The sequence below is a fragment of the Aedes albopictus genome, chromosome 2 (assembly GCF_035046485.1).
Source record: "Aedes albopictus strain Foshan chromosome 2, AalbF5, whole genome shotgun sequence".
Taxonomy (NCBI): Eukaryota; Metazoa; Arthropoda; class Insecta; order Diptera; family Culicidae; genus Aedes; species Aedes albopictus.
The window spans coordinates 176,254,619-176,270,649 of record NC_085137.1 but is presented as its reverse complement, the minus strand read 5'-3'; the positions used below and the strand labels follow the sequence as shown (position 1 = coordinate 176,270,649).

At 36.8% G+C, this 16,031-nt stretch overlaps 1 protein-coding gene across 3 annotated transcripts in view; it reads right to left on the bottom strand.

Annotated features, from left to right (window-relative positions):
* Window positions 1–16,031, bottom strand: part of LOC109621236 (uncharacterized) — a 124,487-nt gene that overhangs the window by 27,322 nt on the left and 81,134 nt on the right. For all 3 annotated transcript variants that reach the window (XM_029865744.2, XM_062850775.1, XM_029865746.2), the window contains 2 exons: window positions 232–364; window positions 5–178 (listed from right to left, as the gene is read on the bottom strand). In XM_029865744.2, coding sequence (XP_029721604.2) covers window positions 5–178; window positions 232–364 — 307 coding nt within the window. The remainder of the gene's footprint in view (window positions 1–4; window positions 179–231; window positions 365–16,031) is intronic.

The following is a 16,031-nucleotide window of genomic DNA, read 5'->3' as shown; positions in this document are numbered from 1 at the left end:
ATACCTCCAGGGTAACTGTACTCAATAGCTCTAAGTATATCCTCGGAAGCTTCCTCTGGAACCGGTGCCAATCGCTGAAAGTTGAGGAAGTCCAAATCAAGGTCCATCAAATCGTCGAAATTTGGTTGCAGCGGTCCAAGACTTGGTTGGATGAAATCCGCTCGGCCAGCACCACGTGCTAGAAACAAAACCAGGTAGGTAAAACAAATGAGACACAAGTAGCAATCTTACCTATCTCTCTGGAATCTGGGAACGGATATTGTGATAAAGTGGAAAAAAGAGTATCAGTCGGCATACTATCTGTAATCATAAACAGTGGTTCGCTGCTGTGAGGTGACCATTCAAAAAAATCTAGCTCGCTAGTCTGCAAGGAAAGAATAAAAAATAGCAATTCAATTAGTATATTGGCATTAGTTATTCAACCTTTCAAGGAGAGATCTGTTTTCTGTGCAAATATGTGATCAGCAAGTTTACCTGTAAAATGTTCAGTATCAACTCAGACACCATGGACTTCTTCCAATCCCAGAAACTGCTGGCAAACATGCTAACGATGATGGGTTACTTCATATTGGAGAATCCCAAGGCATCAAGTTGTTGGAAATCGTTGATAGGGAATACAAGCTACATTCTGTATGCAATTTTACTGAAAGTCGTGTCTTTCAATGCAGTCTTCTTCTTCAAGGATCCTATGCTTTTTCCCAGCGAGCAGCATGAAGCTACCACATTCTATATGCGGATTGCCGAAAGTTTTTACAACCAAGTTTGCATGATAGTATTAGTGATGAATAATATTTTGAAACAAGGTTCCTTTAAAAAGTTTTGGATGATATTGGATACTCTACACAAGCAAGTCTGTGTGGATTGCTTGCCTTTGCATCGGATTTCCATCAAACTGGTCTTATTTGGTAGTATAATGTACTGTGGTATTCACATACCTATTGTTATATGGTCTTTAAGCACAGTGGATGTTATCACAGTGTTATTCATTGTTCTCTATGTTACTGATGGACTAGGATTTCTGCTCTACCAGATCTATGTACTAATGTTGATATGTGTGTTGGAAAAAATGATAATTGAGATAAACTCAAAGCTTCATATAGCAGTTAGAATGGATGAACTCGTAAATGTACTTCAGCAGCACAATGGCGTTCTGAAGTGTGTCGTGCTAGTTAACAAGTGTTTTGGAGTGTTCATGCTCATCACTATGTTTGAGCTGTTTTTTACTACGATATGCCATCTGTATTTCAACATTTTGGCATCATGGCCTGGAAATGAAAAAAAACATTGCTATTTGATGGCCCTACGTGGAATCACATGGGTTAGTCCTCTTCTGGTGTTGTGGTGCGCCATGGTCACAAAATGCAACAGTTTTGCACATGAGGTAAGTTTCTGCTATTTGTGATATGTTTTTTTTTTATCTTTTTTAACGAGATTTTCCCCGGGTTAGTTCATCTCGGCACTCAACTTTACTTGTTTGTCATTCATATTTTAGTTTCCCTTAAATAATCTTTAATTTAAATTTATAAAGAAGTCGGGACAAAAATGGTAGAATAATGAAGAAAGCATGACTACTAATCAACAGAATGTGACAGGTCTTAAGAGAGCAAAGTTTGATTGATAGCAACGGTTACCGTTGTTGAAACGCTTCCTATGTAGTTTACAGGATACATCGATAAGGCATCAAACTTATAAATTGCTTTAGATCCATCATTCATAGGTGTCAGTTTTTGTAATCACATAATTGCACGGGACCTACTTTGGACATTACGGAATTGATATTAGCTAGTCAAAGCACGTATACTACAAGATGGATTTACACCACGTGCTAACGTACCTACTGAGCTCGACAAACATTTTAGGATTTACTTCCTTGGAATTCGATGCTCGGTTTGCTCAATTTCGGACCACTAGCTGTGCTCGGAAATTGTTTCATATAATCGTAACGGGTGGACTGCTGCTATTTTACGGTATATACGTTGTCTACACTTTTGATAAAGCGGGGCTGGCGTTCTTCCGTGATCGACGTAGCAAAACCGCAATCACCTGTTATTTCCTAGACTGTTCCATTTACATAGTGCAACTGCTTGTCATAATGGCAATTAACATTTGTCAGCCGTATGGATATCTGAAGCTGTTCAATCGAATATTGGCGTTGGAAAACAAACTGAAAGTGCACCTATGTTTTCGATCCAATATAAAGCTTATGTTTTTCAAATGTAAAAAGAAGCAGTTACTCGTGGTGATCTGTTATTTTGGGTGCAACTGTTCGATGGCCGTGTTAAGAGGAACGCTGTTCAATACCTTGGAAACATTGGAGTATGTTGTTCCATACAGCGCAATGATGGTGGCATTTCATATGTATTCTACATTATCTTCGACAACCGCTGGTTTGATCAAAGAACGCTTTGGATTTGTGAAACAGGTGGTAATGAACTGTGAAACACGTTTGCAGTCGGAAAAACAAATGAATGAACTTCTAATGATAAGTTTCCAATGCATAGATGAGTTGTATGCTATCACAGGAATGTTTTCTGCTTGTTTCAGAGTATGTCATATGACATTTACACTGTCGGTTTTCTGTGAAACTACGTTGCAGGCATACTTTATTTGTGAAGGTTTATTACAAAAGGAATATTTAAGCCAGCATCCCATGATGTTCGAGTGCAATGCATTAATGGATGTCTTGTGGGTTGTTTATCAGTGGATTGTTTTTATCTTTATTGTGACTGCAGCAGGGAATTTGAAAAAAGAGGTATGTGTATGTGAATTTTAATATTAGCAAAGTGAAATTTAACTTTCAACTCTGCTTATGATTTTCTCATATTATTTTATTATATTTTTTCTTCCTTTCGATGTTCCAACTGTAATTTGAACTCCCTCCCCTGCTAGTGTTCTTTGAACATTTCCACCGTTATTATTTTAAGATCTTCAAGCTTTATTTGTCTGCCATTGCATATTGTGTAACGTGGAGAAAATTTCCCGACCTGAACGAGAATCAAACCCCCGAGCTGCCCCCGGAATGGCGATGCAAAGCCCTACCCGCTACAATAACGGAAGACTTTTAAATCAGGGGAATAAACAGAACATGTGGTTTTGGATAAAACTAGAACTTCAGTAATGTCAGAATTAAAAATTTCTTTATAACTGCATGCTGATGGCTTCTAGCGTGTATTCCCTTTAATCAAGTTTCAACGAATAACACAGCGTAACAAAAATTAACTTTTGGTCTGTCTCAAGAGCAAACTTATGTGTCTCTGACAGATTTTGGGCCGCTGAATCCGAATCCGGGCTCAGATTTGCTCCAGCACGTCACAATTTTGAGCTATACCACAATTTATAGGGCAAAATATGCGATTTTTGGCTTTTTTGACTGCCAGCCATTAAGCATGGAAATATTTTTTTTAATTAATCGAAAGGTAAATTGGTCAATTAACATCTATATTACCGACTCATGCAAAATATTTTGTGTTACCAAATCAAATTTAATAGATTTAAGCATTTTATGTTAGTAAGTAAACTTGCATGCAACTTTTGGAGGGTGACTTGTATGAGAAATATCGTACCTAACATAAATCGCTTAAAACTATCAAATTCGATTTAGTAAAACGAAATATTTTGCATGAGTCATTAGAATAGATGTTAATTGACCAATTTAGATTTTGATTACTTAAAAAAAATATTCCCATGCTGCATTGCTGGCAGTCAAAAAAGCCCAAATTCGCTTATTTTCACCTATAAATTGAGGTATAGCTCAAAATTGTGACGTGTTGGAGCAAATCTGAGCCCGGATTCGAATTCAGCGACCCAAAATCTGTCAGAGACACATAAGTTTGCTCTTGAGACAAAAAAAAAAAAAATGTTACGCTGTGTAATTGTAAGCAATTGAATATAGCATTTCCTTGTTTGATGCGTGAATGGAAACCCTCTTGGTGGTTCACACGTTCACAAGTCCAAAATATTATAACCTCACATGTTTATCTAGCAATATCATGATACCAATTTGGATTAATTTATTATGCTGCCCGGATATTTCGTTTACATACAGCCTATTTATCCAGCATTTTTGACATCAAACAAGCAGTAGCAATGGAGCTTCCTACTGTTTTGATGTTCATCTTCCGGTATACGAACCTTTTCTGCCAAACGTCAATTGTGTATGACAAGCAGATAAAGGAATTCATTCCGAAAAAGTTCAACTACCTTAGAATTGCGATTCTTTGGATGTGCACGTTGGTGATAACTGTCTGTTTCGTTACCTTGGGTGGACAAATTCTCCACCAGGTCTCTGTGCTTGAGTTTGTTATTCGGATGATGAGCGCTACAGCATTCATTGCGGTTAATGTTTACGCTGTAATTAACGGAATTAGTAAGAATCGAATTACAGTAGAACTCAACAACCAAGTGTTACAGATGGAGAGGGATCTGTGTTCTCGGTTCGAACATAAATTCAATTATGATAAGTTGTACAAATGCGTGCGCTGTGCAACATATTTAGCAATATTCTACTACTGTGTTGTAGTGAGTGGAACGTATTTGGTGAATAACATATTGATCAATGATTATCATTTGTTTCTACCATTCTTTACAATGTGTGTGCTAACAGTCCCAGTAATAGGTCAAACAATACCCAGTTTAACACTGTTGTGGTTGTTGCGACGTCAAATGTTGTTTTTGCGAAAAAAGATCCAATGTGTCATATTACGGAAGTGCTGTCATCGGACATTGCTCATCTGTCTGGATTTCGTAGCCAGTTATCATCGATTGAAATTCATATTCATAAAATGCATTGGTGGACCAATAGTAGGATTTGCACTGTTCACTCTACTGAATGGAAGTTTCCAGTACTACAATGTGCTCCAATATGTTAGCAATCTGGAGGGTAGATCACTGCCAGACCATCTTTTTATGATTGCAACAACGATATGGCTGCTGTCGGTGCAGTTGCAATTCGTAATGTTAATCATTGCCATAGGATGCACCAGTGAGCAGGTAAATACATTTTTTTGCATTGAATTAACACATAGGACAGATTCGACGCACTTCTACACCGGGGTTTTTTTTTGAAATTCATTGACTGATATTTCCGGGCTCTTGTTGTCGATTTTGATTCTTTTTGCACCAAAATAAAGATAATTACTCATAGTCTTGTAATAGTACTCGATACTTTGAAAACTGTTTCGAGAAAGTACCCAATTTCTTGATGTTCAGTCAAAATTTGTAATTCTCTGCGATGGTGTCTCGTTACGCTGTAGTTCGTGTTTTTTAAGTAAAAAGGTCCAATTCCCAATAAGAAAGCATAAATTGAATTTTCTATTCAAATCTGATCGTTTGATATGCCGCGTTGCATGTATTTAACACCATAACCATTATTAAAAGCAAAAGTTTGATTCTCGCGCAAAACGTAACTCGTAGAATGTGGCATACAAAGATTAGGGACATAAGCACTGTTTATTCAAGAAAGTGAATACTTTTTAACTGTATGCTAAAAAAGATTTGCGATTCCTCTGAAAGTGCAAAGTGCAAGTGAGAATTAAAAACTAGGATGGATCTGTGGAATGCTTGTCGAATTTCAATTGTTGCTGTCAACCACGAAGTGGCTACCACAAATTGTATGATCATCATCTATGCTTATACTTCAGCTCACGCTCAAATAGAAAAATATATCGTCATATGATCCGTTATAGATTGGTGTTTGCAATTCCTCAAGCTTTATTTACTCTTCCTTGTTACTTAGTGAATTATTCAGTATAGTATTCATGATTATGAATAATGTAAAAATTCATTCGATTGAGTAGTACATGTATTCCAATCAATCAGAAAACTCAAGAAACGAAAGATAGTTGCTCCGACTAGCCAATCGGCGTGCAAGTATACTTTTCAACTGACTGGAATTAATACACACAAAAGGTCATGGTCGATCAGGATCCCTTCGGTGGTGTCCTATATCTTACAAAACTTTTAGGTCACAATTCGGCGATATATGATAGAACATTGCAAAAGTATCATATATCAAAGGACCGTTGGTCAACACTACTAGTAAATGGAATAATATTTCTGATTTTGAACTCGTTTTATTTGTGGAACTCGCTCAGTGCATTGGAAGAGCGGCTCAGGGTGTTCGGTACAACTCTCGCACTTTTGTTAATTCTTGATAGCCAGCTTTGCTTTTGCTGGGTTTATTCAATGATGTTTAATGGAATACAGAATGCGAACCTTTGCTTAAGGCTTTTGAATAGGCATTTGAATGTGCGGAATAAAATGTCAAGGGAACTTGGAAAACCAGACAAATGCAAAAATAATCGAATAATAAACGGTTGGATAGCTTCAAACTTTATATATAATTTTATTTCCACATTATCATATCAAATGGTTGTATTTTATGATGAAATTAGTTGGCCTGATTGGATCGTGACTGTTATATTCATGGTAATAGCTATTGTAACATATAACTACTTGATAAAGTTTAACGCCTTTCTCATAGCCTTGCGTGCCGATCTGGATTTCGTTGGAGAAAGCACTAAAAGAGCACTTTTACAGAATTGTGAAATAACCGTCCAATCTGAAATATACTTTGAGTTACTGTCAATTATGACACTGATAATGCAGGTTTACTCGCTGCCGATAGTGCTCTGGATAGTTTTGGTGTTCTTCGAGGGCACTGTGCAATGGTTCCAAATCTATATCATAGCTGCGAATGGAAAGTATAAAAAAATATATCTGTTGGAGGCCATTACATACGCCTTCTGGCTTTGGCCAATGATGGTAATGCTGTTGGCCACGATGGGTATCGCAGGAAGCACCAGTCGGAAGGTGAGTAGTTTTTATACAATTTCTAATAAGATGAACATTGACAAAACTGCTTTGAATGTCTTGAAGTGGCTGTTTTTATAACCTGTTTGGGATAGGCAACTTTTGTTTTTCTTACAAAAAAGTTCAACAAGCTGTAAACTTTTCATAGAGTGCATCAAAAAATCTCAAATTTTGACTGTTTGTCAACCTATATGTGCATCATTGGTACAAATTTGAGCTCGATTGGTTAATCTTTCGTGAAATTAGGACAGTTCTGGTAAAATGCTATTTTAAGATGTAGATGCGCATACATATGTGTACTACGATATTGCACAATTTAGTTATAAAATATTCTCCATTGAATTTTTGTTTGAAAACTTTGTATCGCTGATGATTTTAAGAAAGTTTTTATTTAGTTGTTGTTACCTAAATGAAATTCAATTGTATTCAGATTTCAGAGCAGTTGTGATATGTACTTATCTATAAGGAGAGGTTAGGGAAGCTTTACGGGAAAGAAGCGACTGGCGAATTTAAACATTTTAGTTGAGTCAAAGTCCAAATATAATTTGGACTTTGGTTGAGTTCCAGGGGCTCTGGTTGTTTCAAAAGTACTCCAGGGGGTTTAAGGAGCGTTCCAGGCGTGTTGCAGAGGATCTCAGGGAGTTTCAGTGACGTTTCCGGGTTGTCTAAAGGGGTATCAAAGAGTTTCCAGGACGTTTCAGAAGATTTCAGGGAGTTTCAGGAACTAAGGGTCGTTCTAGGGGATTTAAGGGGCGTTTCAGGAGTGGCTCAAGTAATTTCAGGGGGATTCCCTGAAAACCCTGAAACGTCCCCATGGTGTTTTAGAATTTTAAGGGGAATTCAACGAGTTTTAGGGAACGTGGGGGTAGAGCGTTTCACGCAGTTCGAAAAATACCTGTAAAGTTATGACGAATCGAATGTAAGTTAAATAAGGCGAAACTGGGAGCATTTTCTCATTTTTTTTTGGTTTATTTTTTATTAAATAACGAAGCAATATTTTCAATATCGGTTTTCGTACACATGTGGAGCATGGATCAAGGTATCTCCTGATTTTTTCCTGGTGGAATATGTTTTTCGTTTTTGCAGAAACCATTTTTTTGTGAAATTTTGATTAAAAATGGTTTCTGCAAAAACGAAAAACATATTCCACCAGGAAAAAATCAGGAGATACCTTGATCCATACTCAACATGGGTACGAAAAACGATTTCGAAAATATTGCTTCGTTATTTAATAAAAAAAAATCAAAAACCAAACAGTGAGGAAATGGACTGCTTCTACCATAACGAACGAATTGCCGACCTGCTTCGGCTGCTGCAGAGAGTACTAAAAGAGACAACGGGGAAAACCGTCAAAGCTGCGATCAGCCGTTCGATTAGCTGATGGCGGAAAGTGGCTGCCATGATTTATAGCAGATGCATGTAAATTTCAAGCAAATATGATTTAAAATCTGTAAGCAAGCCGTCTGACCAGCAGCGGCCTGCTCGGCTGACGTTGAATGCTGGTGATTTACAAATTTTTGCTGCTAATTTAAGTTGATCTTCAATTTACGTGCTGTTTAACTTTCATATTTTTTTTGCTGTGCAGGGATAGGATATTCAAGGGATTCCTTTGGAATGGAGTTTCTGGTTGTTTTAGGGACATTCAAAGGAGTTCCAGGAGATTAAGGGGCGTTCCAGGAGTGTTCCAAGTAATTTCATGGGGATTTCAGAGCGTTTCAGAGTGTTTCAGGGGTGTTCCAAGGGTGTTTTGGGGGTCTCTGGTACGTTCTAGGGGATTTCAGTAATATTCAAAAACATTCCAGGGCGTTTCAGAGACATTCCAAAGGGATTTCAGGATGTTTCAGGGGCGTTCCAAGGAGTTCAAGGGGATTTCAAAGGCTTTCCCATGTGCTAATCAATCACTAATAATTTATCGATCTGAACATATGTACAGGGGGTGGCCAAAATGTTTGGGATAGGCAACTTTTTTCTCTCTCACAAAAAAGTTCAACGTGCTATAACTTTTCATTGGGTGCATCAAAAAATCTCAAATTTCGACTGTTTGTCAACCTATTATAAGTGCATCATTGGTACAAATTTGGGCTCGATTGAATAATGTTTCGCAAAGTTAGAACCGTTCGGGTAAAACACTTTTTTTAGACAACTCATTTTTGAACTGGCATATCTCGGAAACGAGTGAACCGAATTGAATGAAATTTTGAACGTACACTAACAATATGTAAATGCTTCACAAACTATTAAAACATAGGTCCCTTTTTAAACGTTGAAAAAAGTTATCATGAATTGACACTTTTAGGATTTTTCTCGAAAAAAAATGTAATTTTTTTACATCAATGTCAATAAATTTTAGTGCTGATATCCAAAGATTTTCCACTTTTGTTCTCAAGTTATCTCTAATCAGATATATTAGAGCCAATTTAGTTTGAAGGAAGAACACATTTAGTAATTTTTGTGTGGTATTGTAAATTTGATTTATTTTCCTCTATATGGGTTAAAATTTCAACCCGGTATAACTTAATTCGCCGTGAGGAAATATTACATTTTATAACGTCGTATTAAGTATCAATATATTGTTGATAAACGTTAAAAAATCATTCAATTCGGTTCCGAGATATGACAGTTCAAAAATTAGTTGTCTAAATAATAGTGTTTTACCCGAACGGTTCTTACTTCGCGAAAAATTAATTAATCGAGCCCAAAGTTGTACCAATGATGCAGGTCGAAAAACAGTCAAGATTTGAGATTTTTTGATGCACTCTATGAAAAGTTACAGCATGTTGATTTTTTTTTGGAGAAAAAAAAGTTGCCTATTCCAAACATTTTGGCCATCCCCTGTACCTATGCTCTCAGCAACGTCAGTACTTCCTTCTACAAACGAAACGGGATTATCAATCATGGAAAACCCTACAAGAATTATGGTAGCTAACCAATTCCTAATACCATCAGTGATTCCGAAGTGCTAAAAAATACGTAAGCAATTCGACTATAAAGGCGAAAACCAGAAAAATAAACGTCTTTCACTCATTTTCCACGTCATTTGTGATTCTTAATGTAAAATTTTGTGTAATTTATTCAACAAATGCACGAGATCGGTTGATCGGAAGTAAGTTATTGATGAGCATTGTGTAAAATGTCATCAATGAAGTCTAGACAACAGCGAGAACTCCGTAAATTATCATTTTTCATTATTTTCATTTTGCAGCATTTGGTGGGGCAATGAGAGCGCAAGTCAGTCCAAAGCCGATGATAAGGAGGGGTAATGGCTGAATAGTCTTTGCTGACCACATAAACGCCATGGGATAGGAAAGGGGTATTTTGGTGTGGGATTAGGGTGTTGGTACAGACTTGACAATATCAATGCTATTCAGATGCAAAATAACTTTAAGGCTCAATAGTGAATAGCATACCTTCCAAAACAAAAAAAAAAACAATAATGCACAAAATGCCAAGCATGTCATACACGCAAAACAAGAAAAGCTACCAAAAATTGAGATATGCCTTTTCTACCAATTTATGTATTAAAAACGTACAGAAAATGTGATAAATCATAATCCATTCGTTGTATTAAGATGCGCTACACGGTTTCATAGCTTCCATACCACTACACACAAACACCTCCATTCAAACCCGAGAAGTTGAACCGGGTTGCGTCTAAAAATAACTTTCGCTTCGCTGCTGAGCTTCGCGTCCTATTGTCTACATGGAATTTTCCACTTGCAAACAGCAACCTGCTGGATGCGGGCTTTTCGGTGCACAATGGGTCTAGAGTCGTATTTACGAAGACAAAAATGTTTCTGCCAAGTTCTGCCATTTCTTTTTTTTCATTATTGTGAAATGATTACGGTCAATCAAGTGTGGCTTATCCAAAAATCTGCTGATTAATTATTCTCTATACAATATCAGAATGTTTTACAAAGTTATAGCAAATTTACAAAAATCAAACATTCGATTGATTTGATTGATTTGTCTTTATTAAAGAGACTTTCAGCCGTTGGATAAAACATTCGAATCATTACAACTTTTCGAAAAGTTTTCAATAAATTGCAACTTTTTTGCCTTTGGTCATATTTTAGTCGAGTCCAACGATACATGAAGACCAATACATTAGTCATAAACTTTCAAAATTTAATTTAATTCGGTTCGCTTAGTCCTAAGGTACAGTAATTTGATAAACGGAAGTCAAAAACTAGATATAGATAGAAGGGCTCTAATTTAGTGTAAAGTTGAATAATCAATCAAGCCCAAATTTGCACCAATTAAATCAAACTCGTTGAGGAACAAGTAATCAACATAGTTTTGGTGGACTTTATAAAAGGATACAACTTGCTAAAAATGTTTTAGGCAATTTTTAAAACTTAGCATGCTTTTGTATACACCACTAGGCGGTGCTAGAGGTCAAGCAAATTTTATATTTAATATATCTCAGAATTCTGGTCACTTACAAAGTTGGTGTCTTTGACAATGTTGTTTGGTAGGTCAAGGGCTTACAGTTAATGGTCCACTTGTTTCGAAATTTTGCCACAAGGAAGCGCAAGTTACACATTTGCAAAATTATGGAAATGAATGTTTTTTTTTCGTAAAGCAATCAAAAAGCTGTAATTTAGTTTTCTTTGAACATATTTAAGTCAAGTCAAAGGTTTTTCAAAGAGCTATATATTACTCATAAATGTGCAAAATTTCATTTCATTCGGTTCACTTAATCCAGAGATATAGCACTTTAACGAAGAACACTCAAATATGAAACATTTTACTAGAGTCGCTCCAACTTCATGTAAAACTATCCAATCGAGCTCAAATTTGTACCATTTATAGCTAATTAGTTGTGCAACTAGCAGATAAAATTTGAGAATATTCCCTACATATTATAGAAAGTTACAGGTTGCTGAATATATTCGAGATAATAAGTAAAAGATACATGCTTCTTCTAATTTGCAACTAGCGCCGTCTACTGGCAGAATCCTGAACCAATCAGCTAATCAACTAAAACGCCTTAATAAACCAAACAACATTGCCGAAGAAACCAATTTTCTAAGTAATCAGAGTTCTGAGATATATGGAATATAATAATTAATTTATCGTCAGCGCTACCTAGTGGTGGAATTTTGAATCAAACGGCCCATCACCAGTAAAACCTTGGCTGGCCTAACAACTTTGCCAAGTATACCGAATATTTAAGTAATCATGGTGCTAAGATGTACGGTACGGAAATTTCGCCAGTGCTACGTCTTGCTGTCTGTGATATCTGTCATACCAGAGACAAACAGACGTAACACTGATGAAATGTTTATACCAAATATCTCATCATCCTGGTTACTTAGAGCGTTGGTGTCTTCGGCAATATTATTTGGCTGGTCAAGAACTAACAAATGATGAGCCGTTCGATTCAAAATTCCACCACAAGGCAGCGCTAGTGAGCAAACAAATATTATATTCCATATATCTCAGGACTCAGATCACTTAGAAATTTGATGTCTTCGGCGATGTTGTTAGGTTGGTTACGGCCGCTCAGTTGATTAGCTGATTGGCTCAAGGTTCTGTCAGTAGGCGGCGCTAGTTACGAATTAATTGAAGCATGCAACTTTTATTTATTATTTCAAATATATTCAGCAAGCTGTAACTTTTTCAAAAATGCACCAAATATTCTCAAATTTTTCCTGCCAGTTGCACAACTAGTAAGCTATAAACGGTACAAATTTGGGCTCGATTGGATAACTTTACATAAATTTGGAGCAACTCTAATAAAGTAGTTCATATTTGAGTGTTCTTCGTTTAATTGCTATATCTCTGGATCAAGTGAACCGAATGAAATGCGACATTGCACAATTATGACTAATACATAGCTCTTTGAAAAACCTTTGACTTGACTTAGACATGTTCAAAGAAAACAAACTTACAGCTTCTTGATTACTTCACGAAAAAATATCAATCATTTGAATGATTTAGCAAACGTGTAACTAGCGCCGCCTAGTGGACCATTATAACTGTAAGCCCTTGACTCACTTAACAACGTTGTCGAAGACACCAACTTTCTAAGTGGTGAGAGTCCTGAGATATATGAAATTTAAAATTTGCCGTTTATTGGTGGAATTTCTAATTAAACGATCCATCACCATCCATCATGGCATCGCACATAAAATTATTAGAAAGCAGATTTTTGAATCAGTTTAACCAGACGAACCACCTTAACATAACAATAATAGGGAATAGGGTCAACAATTGAAAATAAACTTTCTAAAACACAATATGTGTCTAAAAACTTAAACAGTTTTGTATTCGTAAATACGGCTCTGGGCCCATTGTGCAGTGTGGCGGCTGTATCACTTCCATCACCAAGCCACGTTTGTGTTGATGATGATGGCTTTCAGCCTGATGTCTATCTATGTGCAGTTGTAGTCGTGCTGGTTAGAGCGCAGGGTACTGTGAATCACCATTACAGTGCCTCGGTTCGGTTCCCGCCGCCGCCCGTATTTCTTTTTAAACATGTATTGGTATTTGATGCCGCCGCTGCTGCCATGATCAGTCTAAAAATAGAACAAATAATGAGAAACCAATGCGACAGAGCACACGCACACATGCGAAATTTTCCTTTTCCAGATTCTAGGAAGCCAATACAATTTTTGGTATACTGCCACCTACCAATTTTTGTATTTGCAAGGCCCTAATACAATATTTGTATATGTTTCATACCCAACTGTATTAGAATCTGCCAATCTCAGGTTGCGTGTAGAAAGAAAAAGCGCCCGATTGTTTATTTTTTCAATTACAGTAAGGACCCGATTTTGTCAGCCCCATTTTGCGACAAACTTTTTGCTCTGGTTATCTTACGGTTAAACTTTAACCAATTTATCCATGCTTATCATCAAACTACAGCTAAAGAGCAGAACATAGAGGGATAAAAAGTTCAAAAAATTGTTTAGGTTTTCGAGGAGAGCAAAAAATGTGTTCCGAAAAGGGGCTGACAAAATTGGGTCACTTATGTATATCAAACGGAAACTTCTACCCTCTCCAACTCGCCAGTCACCCCGGAAAAATGTCCCTTCAGTTCTGGACAATATATTATCCCCAATTAAGCCTTTAATCGAATTGTCCGCGTAGTCTTGTAGTACCCCTACTAGGTAAGAACCAGTTATTGCCATACATATTAAATGCTAGACATGACCCCATGAATAGCATTTGCGTATGTAAAAGCTTTGCTGATGTGACTTTCCTATTAGGCAATTCTCTCATCTCATGTTTGTCTTAAAAACCTTGTCAAGCTTAGAAAATTGAAGTTAATGAGCAATACATTACAAGGTTCGAATTCCCATAGAATGAGATCATTCATTCGCACTACAACACCAGCAGCATGATCAGTATAACTATATCAGATGACTTGAAGATTTTTACAGAATTGTTTGCCTTTGATTATACATTCAGCTATTCCAATCATTACTGCAAAGCACATCGGCCATATGCCTGAAATCAAAGCTTCCTTGAAGATATAATCCAAGCCCAGGGAGAACTCCGTAAATTATCGCACGAAAATTCGATATACCGTCGTGCGGGGCTACTTTTGAAATGCGGGGCTACTTTGGACATTTTTGAATATGGATTTTTTTAATTCAAAATATGGTTCAAATCTGTTTGATGTCTTTGGGACTATTATGAACCAATGTTTTCCCCTTTATTTGGTTAAAATTGTTTTTCAAACAGACGCTTTATTGCTCGCCAGTACGCAAAAAAAACATCGAATAAACCAATAAAATATATATAACGTATCAGAACATTTGTTCTTTTTTTTATTCTTCAATCACTTAACCTAATTTACAGCTCTTTTGTCCACTAGGGCACTGCGTGAGCGATTCCAATTGGAAGCTGTACTTACAATTTGTACAGCGCCTAAATGTATTCTGTTCTAATTCTACTATATCCAACTGGTTGCCGTTGCGCTGCTTTCACTTTCTACCCTATCATGGTAGAATGATGAGCACGAGGAAGCTGATGTGTGGCTGTTGGTTGTTCCAGTTTCCAGTCCGATTGGGGATCCATTATGAGTAGCCGTTCGACGATGTCGAAGTATCCGGGTCCATTTGAGCCATGGGACTCAGAAGAGGGTCAGTGTCAGCTGCTCTCAGGGGGAAAGAACAACTGACGAAAGTGCCGGGGCTGGGATCGAACCCATGACCATCTGCTTATGAAGCAAACGCGTAGAAACTACGCCACGGGCCCCGGCAACATTTGTTCTGTATGCATTGTTTCTACAGTTCATAAATTTCAAAGGGTTGATCAATTCATTCAAAATGTATCAACGTAGCATATACAATCGAATATTTTAATCGTTATACATTATGATCTTTTCACCTAAATAAACGATTGATGGTCCCTTTTTAAACCTTCGAGGACGCGCGCCATCAAGCAGCTGAAACTGCATTGCACTCGCGCTGTATACGACGAGCGAAGTTTTTTGGTAGTGTTGTACTTTTTACAACGGCGCGCGCGCTGAAGGGTTAAGGCTGTCAATATTACAATATCGCGCTGCTCATAATACCAAAGATAGCACAGAACCATTTAAAAACGCATATATTTATTGAAATCGTATACGATATAGTATGCTACAGTATTGGTACAACGTAAATTTCCAAATAACTCAGCAATTTTAAATGCAGTTTTGTTATAGTTAAAAATGTCCAAAGTAGTTCCCATCCAGTTCTATATGAGATGTATCCGATTGGTGTATGAACAACTTTTTTTGTTTATTGATGGATTTAGCTCAAATTTTGCATACATTCTACATACATACTCACGATTATTGTATGTAAAAATTGTGGAAATTCATTAACTACTCTGGGAGTTATAATGTCATAAAGTTGAAAAACTATGAAAAAGTGTATAAAAAAGCCCCGTACGACGGTAATGGTTTCGTTGCCTCTCCAGCATTAGACAACATTGTATGCCAGAAGAAAATATAAATGCACAGCTATAATAGGCGACTTCCACTTTCAAATTTTTCATCAATATTGCTCAACTATGCCATAGTTTCAGAGTATGAACGCAAAAGTCAGTTGACTTGACTTGTAATTTTAAAACAAATAAAATGTTCAACAAAATTGGAAAGCTAATTCTTTACAGCTTAGCATAGAGCATATGCTTCAAACAAAAATCTTAAGGGAATTGTACTACGTACTAGTTAGTATTAGAGCAGAGTAATCGCTGGAATTAAAAAAAATCTGCCTGCCGATGAA